The following is an 11,517-nucleotide window of genomic DNA, read 5'->3' as shown; positions in this document are numbered from 1 at the left end:
TAAAATGCTTTAATTCCATTGTTTTTAGGGTTTTCAAAGTTTTATTATTGTGTTGTCACCAAACAAATGAATAGTAATAAACATTACATTACAACATTTTGTATTCCTTATAATATTTATTCATTTTCCTATGTAATTACTGTTATAGTAGACGTGTCCTAAGTTCATTAGGCATATTGTATCTTAATATATTGAAGATATTAATTATTTTTGCTAAAATTAAATCTTGGAAACCATTTATTATCTCTTACTATATATAATAAAGTTATTAATTATTTTTGTTATGTGAACTTTAATTATTATTATTTAGTATACTTTAATTTATATTTATTAATTTTTTTTCTTTATTCTTTACTGTTCTTTTATTTAACAATTCAACTTAACTTTGACAACTTATTGGTCTTTGTAATTAAGAAGAATTTTTGTTGTATCGTTTGCATGACTGTATTAAGCATTTAACACAACAATACAATCATTTAAAAAAAAAAAATAAATAATCTTCACGATATTGTCCCGTGTCCCACATCCACTATCTCACACTTAATTATCTTTTAAGTATTTACATTTTATTGCCTATTTAATTGTGTTTTTCCGAGATTTAAGATGAATAATTATTCATTATTTGTTTTTGGGCTTGCTACTTTTTACTATTTTTTCATATTTTAGATCAAATTGGTTTATTGTTTGAGTATTTTTTTTTTTTGTTTAAAATGTCCAAGATAAGTGTTGGTGTTGAATTGATATGTTATTAGGTTTTATTAAGGTGTTCAAAAAAACCCAAAAAAAAAAAAAAAAATTAAATATAAAATTTTTTTTGTGTGCCGCCATTGGTTACAGCTTACAAGGTTACTGGCAAAACAAACACACAGTAAAATATGTAATAACCATTAGGCATAAGTATAAATAAAATAATTAAAAAAAATAAAAGAAAAGAAAAAGAAAGAAAGGGAAAGACACATATATGAGCGACAAATATATCCAAACTTTATGATCTATGGATTCCTTCCCTCATTCAAGACAAAGAAACAGGTTTCGGCTATTACGCCATTACCTATAGGCTGATAATGTTTTTATATGAAAGACTAGCATCAGCAATTCAACATTGAAAAGGAAAAAAATAAAATAAAAAATAATAATAATAATTAACATGCATGTGGCTAGGAAAACTACAAGGGGATATAGGATGAATGTTAATTGACTTAAAGAAAGAAATACAATTTCCAGAACTTTAATATATTATTTTATATTTTTCTACAGAATTTTTAATTTCAAAGTCCCCCTAATTAGGGTATCTTTTTAAATTAAGAAAATAGAAGGGGAAGAACAGAGAGGAAAAATTGTGGGAAGAAACATAATATTAATGAAGCATTTGCAATTTCAGGCAGGGCTATGTGAATCTAGTTTAGCCCATAAGACTAGTCGGATATTCTCGGCGTAATTTGAGAAATCTGGATTCCCTTTGCTTTGGTTTGAAATTTGACACATATGATAGGACTACTATTTTATTGTGAAAATTTAAATTTAATTTTTACAAGTCTATTAGTGCATACGAAACATAATTTAAAATTACTGTAATTTCCAGTTAGTTATTTACTTATTGCTTGGTCAATAATGGCAATCCCCTAACTTGAGTTTCTTGGAACAGGTTGAACTTTTGGATCCTATACTATTTTTGCTTAAGTTTCATGATAGAGTCGAAAGAAAAGACAATATTATTACAATCTGATGAGTTAAGTGTTTCAATTAAAATATAGTCGTGCAAAGACGAGCATGTTTAATTAATGGAACCAGAGTGGCAATCACTTTCTTCTTTGCCTAATAAGTTACCTTTGTTTATAATGCAAGCATTTATAAATACAAGCAAAACAGAAAGATACCTGTACCAGTACATGATTCAAGAAGATGGTGTTTCTAAATCTTATAAAATAATAACATTTCCATGTATGACCAAATCTTCTTGTTAAGAGAATAAAAATTACTCTGGCCAGCCTAGATGAATTTTCCATTTTTTTTTTTTTTTTGTAATTCTATTTTTGATTAAAACATCATACATTCTATCAGAAAAAAATAAAAATAAAAATAAATCATACATACAAGCATATGAGAACATGAGAAGCCATAGAAATAACAGAAATGAAAACTGAAAGGTGTATCTGTTCCTCTTGAGCTTAAGTGTACATATATATATATATATGTATATTTTTTTTTTTTTCAAAGTACTACCTAATATCTAATATGAAACTGTATCAATGAATTCCAAGCTGACTTTCATCTCAATAAATATCAGCCAAATTCAAGAACATTCAAACTATGTAACAGTAGTGGAAAGAACTACGTGGAGATGTATCTTTGTGATTTATACATCTAATACTCGTTGTGTGTTCTGAGACTGTTGGGACCTTCTTTCTCTATTGGCATACCACTTAACTGTTCTTTTGGCAATTGGGAACCAAAGCCGCCTCATTCTTTCCGCTTTAACATTGTTTTCAATCAAAGAAGACTCTTCAATTCTGTTCTTTATACCAGAAATATCTTCATATCTTGAAAGTGCAGTTATTTCTGACATTGATCTTCTCTCGGTTGGATTCATATACCTTGATGTCTGACTCAAATTTGGTGTGGAATCTGATGTAGAAGGAAGACCCGGAAATGAAACTGGACTAGTTTTGTTGAGTGTACTAACCTTGGTCTCAAATGATCTCTTCAACTCCATCTCCTCTTTAATCTTCACAATATGTCCATTTTCTAAAGATCTGGCTGTTGAGGACTGCTCGTTATTCCAATCCAAAGAAGAGAATCTATAGCTTGACGTAGCACTAAGCAACTCCGAGTTCAAGAACATCAGGTCTGAAGAACTCACACTGCTCCACCGGTTGTTGAAAATAAAGTCAGATACAATAATCTTGTGGTTGTGCTTGTGCAAGACTTTGTTGTTTTCATCATTATTGTCAGCTTCTTCTTGGAATATTAATGGTTTTTCTTCTGTATTACCCTTTTCAGTTTTTCGAAAGCTGCTTCCAATGCTGAATCTTGAAGATCCGTGATGATCTTCTTCTCTTTGGACAAAGAGCTCTATATTAGAGTCTTGTCTCAGCTCAGACTGGTTCATCAATCTCATACTATTTGTGTATGTATAAATTGTTGGGTCCTCAGGGCTTACCTTATGCCTGCAAAGAGGACAGCTTGAATGCTTTATAAGCCAATTGTCGATGCAGTCAATGTGAAAGGCATGTTTACACTTGGGCAGCAATCGAAGCATTTCAGTATCTTCGAATTTGGATAGGCAGACTGAGCATTCAAGTCCTTCCTTTGTCCCCTTAAGTGAAGAGAATCTAAAGAATGGAAGTGACTCAATCACTGTCTTATCAATCCCAGAAAATCGAGAGCTTGATCTAATAAATCCAAAGTTTTGTGGATCGCTGTGAATGGACCCTCTCCTGTGACAGAATTTGGCGTAGACAAGAAGAAGAAATGTTAATGAAAACATGATTGAGAGGATACCTATGACAACTGCAAGACTTGGTTGCACAGGTTGTGAAGCAGCTTGATTATCCCCTGCCATTTGTGCTTTGACATTGATGAACATGAAATGGAGAACCAAAATTAGCAAAAGAAATTGATTCATGATTGAATATAAAAGCTTTCCCAGAATTCTAAAGTTCTCCAGAAAGCATTCTTCTGGATAATTTAGACTTTTTGTGGAAAACTTATAGCTTATAAAGGGGGAGTTTGAGTCCTTAAGATAGGTTGTTATGCATTGAATTTTTTAAGTATACTTTCCCCCGAAGGCTATTCTTCTGGTTTGTCAATTTTCTTGGTTTCTTCCTAGTCTGTTCTTGTTTGTCCTAATTATTTAATCATTTAATCATATACATATCATAATGTGACTATTAAAAGTTTGAAATTCAGTAGCGATGACCATGTGGCAAGGCTCATAGTAATAAATACAGCCAAATTAATTTGGCATCTTGACTTGGTATGCATTCTCCTGGGGTAGTAATACACTAATCCTAATACAACCATATGACATCAAAAATTCATCTTAATGTCATCAATTTGAACCATTTATCAGTGAGATTTACCTTAAGATGAGACAATGAAACCTCACGCCATGAGACAAGCTGCTAAGCTGATGTATTTGATGACACGCGAATTAGGGTGAATCTTGGTTGATGGATTTGATGCTTTCAGTATGAGTTTGAGATTTCAATGTCAGCTTTAATTTGTTCTTGTTTTACTTGTTTCTTCTTAAGTCTTTTTATGTATTAGATTAACTTATTAGTTTTTCCAAATCAATAACTCTAGACTAGACTAGAAACACAATTTTTCACAACTGCTGAGGTTTGCAAGTTGTTAATGGTAGATGATAAAATGGGGACGGTCGTAGTTACAACCAAATTAACTTCAGTATCTTGACTTGGTATGCATTCTCCTGGTCCTGGGGTAGTAATACACTAATAATACCAATACAAACGTAAAGCATATGACATCATTAATAGAGCTACAAAATTTATCTTGCTGCGGTCAATTTATCAGTAAGACTAACCATAAGACGACGAAATTGATTCGAGTATGATTCTTGCTACAAATCTAATCCTGATGCCATGAGATAAACCAAACCGCTAAACTTTATGCATTTCATAACACGCGTATTAGGGTGAAACTTTTCATTATTAGATTTCAATGTACAACGTTGCTCTTGGTTTACTTGTTTCTTTTCAAGTCTTTTTTATATATTAGTTTTTATTTTTTTTGGTGTGTGTGTGTTCGTTCAGATAGAGGACACATTGTAAAGGTCTTTATCAGAGATAAGACGTAAATAATTGACATTAAAAAAATACCCCTAAAGTCAACGGGTTAGATCTACTCTACCGGTGCAGCATTGCAGAGATGATCTCACTGCATAGGCCATCATCGAGGCATAAGTGTAACTTGGCTAATAAAACAGTTTTAAAACTCTAATTTTGAATTTATATAACACAATGACTTGTTCAAGGATTCCATACTAAAATTGAAGAATTTGGAACCCCCTCCCCCCCCCCCCCCCCCCCCCCCACAAAAAAAAGAAGTTAAGCCGGTTGAATCTCATATGGTCTCTACAGGGGTTTTGAAGTTCACATTTAAATAGCATTCAATATTTGGTCAATAACTATTAAAACAAATAATTTAATATAATAACTAGCTAGTTCACCAATTTCTCATGGAGAATGAGGGCCAAGAAGTTATGTATATGTTTTGTTCTCCCTGCTATATTATAGTCTTATATAAATTTTGTGTATTGATAGGTTTATAAACGTCTAAATTGAACTTTTGCTAATTTTAATAAACCTAAAGATGGACAAGTTTTCCTTGCTAAACGGAAGTTGTTGAGTTGTCCTCTGTAGAAATTGTCAGAAAGAAACTGAGGACAATGATATATTTTTTGTCAAAGCATATGGTTCTTCATACCCATTTGGGGAAAACAAGCTGTAACGAATATACACAAAACCCGGCAGTGTTTCCTAAGGTTCACATGGGGGATGATGAGCTAGGATAAAAAAGCAAAATGCTATAGGAATTTAAAACTAATTAGTCTAATGATATGATTGCTTTCACAACTATTCAATGGGTATGTTTTAATTGCCATATAATAAAAATAGTGTGAATAGTGAGTCCATCAAAATGTTGAACTGAGCTTAATAGCATGAGCCTGTAATTAAGCAGGGTATTAAAGTAGTTGAATCTAAGATAGAATTGGTTAGATAGGAAAGGTGGCTCTGTTGGTCCGTTCCTCAATGGTCATGGGATTCCGACTATGCTTGCCCCTTGCCCTTGGATTAATGCCTTAAAGGGCACCCCCATCCACCACGGGTAGATAGCTCTCCATATCAACAAAATGTAATGTTGCATCCATCATAATTATTATTTTCGTCAGTTATAAAAAAAAAATGTAATGAAATTTGTAAGTTATAAAAAAATGTTATGAAATTTGTATGCCTCTAGTATTACCCCATTAAAAATACTAAAAGATAATACATACGTGACCAGCACAAAATGGTTATTTTGTCAGTGTTAGGCTAGATTTTTTACGTGTAATGTTTCAACTACTTCCCTAAGAAATTCATGCCTTTTAGGTTAGAATTAGATCATCAAATTGAACATGACCCATGACGAAGTAGCATTGTCATAAAATAAAAGTCTTTGTAGAAGGGAGCCAAAAGCAGGCCGCAAGCTACTATTTGTTGATTAATTATGGGTCAAATATTTTCATGGGAAGCCATTCAATAAATAGGCTTTTTTATTTATTTTTTATTTTTTATTTTATAAAATAGAAATTTTACTATAACCTAATTTAAGTGTATATGTGTGTAAAATTCCTTCTTGGAGCCTTGAACCTCGGCCCTTACCCACCCCCACCTCACAAATACTTATACTTGTGAAGTGATTATCATGCCATGGGTGGGCGGTAATAATAAATATGCTTGTTAGTTTCAAAGACTTCAACTATATATGTATCTGTTTTGCAATAACTTTTTAATTTTTTTTAATTCTCTTTTATTTTTTTTTTAATTTTAAAAATTACTTATAGAAAAACTAGTTTTTTTTTTTTTTTTTTTTTTTTTTTTTTTTTTTTCACACATTTAGCATAAAAATTATATATATATATATATATATATATTGTAAAGTTGTGATTTTCAACTATATTGTATTGGCTTTAATTCCGTGCCAAATTTGATTATAATTTCTTTAATCATTTTCCTTGTATGTATGTGGGATTAATTGTAAGGGATGAGCGTGAGAGATCGGTGAAGAATCAAGTTTCAAAAGATGAACAAGTGGATTTTGCGACTGGCTCGTGAATGTCTCACGAGAAGCAACCTGCGAAAAAGGTCATGTTTAGAGCACATGACTAGAAGATGAAGAGTCGTGCCAAGCTGTAATTTTTGCAACTATTTCATGAGTAATACCTATAAAGTTGTGATTTACAACTATGTTTTATATTGGCTTTATTCTATGACAAAAAGTGTTGTAATTGCTTTAATTTTGTTCCTTGTATTTTGTGGGATTTTATTGTATTGGGTTAAATATTAAGTTGGTGAAGACTCAAGCTTAAATCAAGATCATTGCATTTCGCTACTAGTTCGCGAGAAGAGTTCCCGTGAAAAGGGCATGTGAGAAGCACATGACTAGAAGCTGAAAAATCAGGCTAGGCTGTCATTTTCGCGAGTATTTCGCGGGTAAGGCCTTCTCGCGAGATATCCGCGAGACTTTCTGCTTAGAGAATTTTTAAGTGTGACTTCCCTACCCTTCACCCATACACATACCCTCATTACCCACAAATGTAAAACAAGGTATTCAAAGAGAAAAACCCTAGATAGGTTTTCTACAACACACACACCCATCTTTTAGAGAGAGAGCTACTTATCCTTAGTGAGAAATCATTGTATCCTCTTCTCCATCCCTCTCCTATTGTCATACCTTGAGAGAATATTTGTACCTAAACACAATCCACACATTTCAGAGTGTAAAGAGTGTTTTGGAGGTTAAAAAGCTTTGGAGAATTGCCAAAAGAAGTCGTTGAGGCTTGGCAGATGCAATCGAGCGTATTATAGGATCCGGAAAGCTAGACAAGACATGGTTCTGAGAAGTCTTGTTGGAGTAGGAGCTTGGAGGGCTTAGGTACAACGGGTAGATTAGGCTTGGAGGGTCTCTTGCTAACCCATGTATCCCAACTGATTGTCTAGTGGATCAATTACCGCTTAGAGGGCGGTGAAGAGGTTTTTCGCTGAGTTTTTCGGTTTCCTCTTCGATAACACATCGGCGTGTTATCTTATGTTTGCATTCTCTCTTCCTTTACTCTTGTGCTTTACTTTTAATGTTTGTTATTCATGTTTATGCACTAAAGTAGTATCGGTTAATTGCACTTCATTTACTCTTGTTTCTGCACTTAGAAAAGTTAGAGTAAAAGCAATTGAGCCGTAACTTTAATTTGAGGGTCTAAATGGCTCTTGTGTTTTCACACATTTTCGAGCATTCAACACCAACCTGTGAAGGACCTGCAAAAGTCTCTGTTTGGCAAAAAGTTATGTTTTACTTTACCAAGTCTTTACCCATACTATATATACCCTCATTACCCACAAAGTGTAAGGAGTGCTTTTTAGAGAGAAAACCCTAGAAAACACACTTGAGAGTTAGAGATTGTTATACCCACAATCATCTACACATTTCCTTGTAGTTTTCCTCAACTCCTACCTCTCTATTTCTAGATCTTTGAGAGGTTGCTAGCCCAAACACTTACTACACCCTTACTGAGTATAAAGTGAGATTTTGGTACTGCTAGGAAGCATTGGAAGGAGCCATTCATTGGCGGGTGCAATCGGGCAGAATTGCGAGATCCAGAAAGTTAGAGAAGACAAGGCTCCGAGAAGTCAATTGGTAGCAGGAGTTTAAAGGGCTCAAGTACATGGGGTAGACTAGGCTTGGCAAGTCTTTTGTTATTCGTGTACTTCAACTTTATTCTCTAGTGGATCGATTTCGACTTGGAGGGTCACAGAGAGGTTTTTCGTCGAGTTCTTCGGTTTCCTCTTCGATAACACATCTCAGTGTTATCTTGTGTTTGCATCTCTCTTTCCTACTCTTTAAGCTTTCATTTTATTGTTGATGGTGGATGAATATGGCTTAGGGTAGTGCTATCGATTCATTGTGCTTATTTACTCTTGTTCCGCACTTAGTCTAAGTTAGAGTAAAAGCAATTAAGCCAAAATTTTTAATTGGGGGTCTAAACAAGCTCTTGTGTTTTAGCACAAATTTGAGCTTTCAATTGGTATCAGAGCGGGTACACTTGTGAGATTTCAATATCCTAGTATGATCCTAGACCCCATGTGAGATGGATAGATCTCAATCCCTTAATGCTCCTCCCTACTTTGATGGGAGTAACTACACTTTTTGGAAAGTATGTATGCGTGCTTTTCTTTGTGCGATTGATGATACGGTGTGGGATTCCATCGAAAATGGTTAGGTAAGACCCACTACAACCAAATCTGAATGGGATAAGGCTACTCTTGCTTTGGCAAATGCCAATAGCAAAGTAATTAATGCTATTTTCTGTGGTGTTTCTACTGATAAGTTTCATAGGATTTCGCATGTGAAGACCGCCAAAGAGGCGTGGACCATTCTTGAGACAACCTACGAAGGTACTAAGAAGGTTAAGGACACCAAGCTTCAAATGCTCACTACTCGGTTTAAAGAAGTAAAGATGAGTGACGATGAGTTGTTCGATTCCTTTTATGGGAGATTCAATGAGATAGTGATTGCCAAGCTCAATCTTGGGGAGAAGATTGAAGATGCCAAGGTGGTGAGGAAGATCTTGAGATCCTTACCCGAAAGCTTCTGGGCTAAGGTCACCGCCATAGAGGAGAGAAAAGATTTGGATGAGATAAAGATTCAAGAACTCATTGGACCTCTCCAAACCTATGAGCTTGAACTACCCTCTCACAAGTCCAGCAAATCCTTTACTCTCAAGACTATAAATGAGCAGATGGGTGATTTCTCCGATGAAGATGATGTAGAGAAGGAGGTGGCGTTTCTTGCAAAGAACTTCCAAAAATTTCTCAAGATGAAGAACAATGGGAAGTCGTTTGGCAAAGGAAAGTTCTCATCCTTCAAAAATGACAAGAGAGAGTTCAAGAAGAAGGATGGGAAAGACTCATCATCAACTTGAGGAATCGTGTGCCATGAATGTAATGGGCATGGACATCTTAAGAAAGAATGTCCAAACTACTTGAGAGGAAAGGGTAAAGTTTTGCAATTACTCTTAGTGATTCAGAAAGCTTAAATTCCATTGTGGAAGGAGAATGTGATAGTGAGGGAAACTATTCAGCTTTCATGGCAATTACTACAGTTGACTCTAGAGATGAATTGAGCGAGTTGGTTGATGAGCTAGGTTTACATTCTGAAGGTGAAGAAGTTGATGACTCAGAAGATGAAGATGTGTATCTCAATGAAGGTGAGAAGAACCTTCAAGAAGTGTATCATGTGTTGCTAGAAGATTGTGGCAAATATGCTAAAGTTGCAAAGAATGCGGTTAGAAAGATGAAGAAAATTGAAGAAGATCATAAATCCACAATTGTGCAACTTAAGGAAGCTAAATGTGAAGTTGAAGAGTTAAAGGAAGAGTTGTTGAATGCGTATTCTAAAATCAAGTTCCTTGAACTTGAAATAATCCAAGAAAAATGTCAAAGTGGAGCGCATTTCCACCAAGAAGCTTGATAGTGTGCTTTCTTCTCAAAAGCCTTCAAATGACAAGACCGGTTTAGGCTATACTGGTGAAGGAAGCTTAAGTAGCGGGGCTAAGAAGGAAGTGAAGTTTGCGTTGACAAAGAATGTAAAGAAGCCTAAAGTGGAGAAGCCCAAGATTGAGACCCCTGTTGTTGCAAAAAGAACCATTGGTCCAAAACCAAAGGAAAAAGAGAAGTCATTACCCAAAAGTCAAAGGGGACTTCAAGTGAAGCATTTTTGTCATCATTGTGGTATACAAGGGCACACAAGGCCAAATTGCTTCAAGCTTCAAGCATTCAAGAGGGCTAATTCCTTGCGTGGCCAAGACAACTCAAGAAGAACTCCAAAGGGAATTCAAGCTAAAGGAGAAAATGAGGGAAAACTCATTGGAGATGTTGTGGAGATGTTGAAGAACATTTCATCATGCCTTGATAACTTCACCCCAAGGTTTGAGAGTTATGTTGGTCGTACCCCTCCTTCCAAGGATCACACCCAAAACACTCGTACAATGTGGGTGAAGAAGAGTACTTATGCATAATCACTCACTATGCCCAAGCATTAATACTTCAAACGTATTAGGGTTATAGTTTCATGCATCATGATATATGCAATCTTCTTGTGTCATTGCTTCCGTTTTAAGCATGTTTCTTTTTCAAGTCGTTATTTGTTTACCTTGTTTTAGTTGATCTTACTTTATTGCTTTGTTTTTTAGTGTGTTGAAAAAAAAAAAAAAAAAAAAAACCATAAAAAATGAAAAATCTCAAAAAGTTGAGTATATCACATGTTGAGTTTGGTCTAGTACCTTCGTACTAATGACGTAGTGCATTTACGAATTTAGCTTGTTATGTATGCACATTTTTCAATTGTGAGCGACATCTAGAAATCTATGTTTGATTGTTGTAAATAGATCTTCAAGCTTGTCATGAATGATTGGTTAATGGTCTTGCTTGATCTTGATACATGCGTAGACTTGTGCCTATATATCTTCTCACATTTTTTTTTCTTTTTCAAAGAGCTCTACAAATGTCTTTTTCTAAAAGGGAGAAAAGAGCTAAAAAAGCCTTGCTTCGAAAATTAGTTTGACTAGGAAAAGGTGGAGCAAATTTGTATTAAAAATGTATGGTGTCAAAGCCAAATGCTTATTTGTAAAAGATATATCAAAAAGTTCATGGCATCGTTTCTCAAAAAAAAAAAAAAAAAAAGAGTTGTATTTTAATCAAAAGTATGAAATATGGAAGCCAAATGAAAAGCTTTCAATCA

At 34.4% G+C, this 11,517-nt stretch overlaps 1 protein-coding gene across 1 annotated transcript; it reads right to left on the bottom strand.

Moving 5' to 3' along the window:
* Window positions 1-2,134: 2,134 nt before the first annotated feature.
* LOC126713730 (E3 ubiquitin-protein ligase ATL42-like) lies at window positions 2,135-3,860 on the bottom strand. Its single transcript, XM_050413577.1, has one exon. It carries the CDS (start codon window positions 3,623-3,625, stop codon window positions 2,357-2,359), a length of 1,269 nt encoding a protein of 422 aa, XP_050269534.1. The 5' UTR covers window positions 3,626-3,860; the 3' UTR covers window positions 2,135-2,356.
* Between the last annotated feature and the right edge of the window lie 7,657 nt (window positions 3,861-11,517).

This window comes from Quercus robur, chromosome 2, assembly GCF_932294415.1.
Source record: "Quercus robur chromosome 2, dhQueRobu3.1, whole genome shotgun sequence".
NCBI classification, from domain to species: Eukaryota; Viridiplantae; Streptophyta; class Magnoliopsida; order Fagales; family Fagaceae; genus Quercus; species Quercus robur.
The sequence above is the reverse complement of the archived record's forward strand: the minus strand, read 5'-3'. Positions and strand labels throughout refer to the sequence as shown.

Excerpts from the sequence above, each read along its gene's own strand:
- LOC126713730 (XM_050413577.1), bottom strand. The coding sequence starts at position 3,625 with ATGAATCAATTTCTTTTGCTAATTTTGGTTCTCCATTTCATGTTCATC.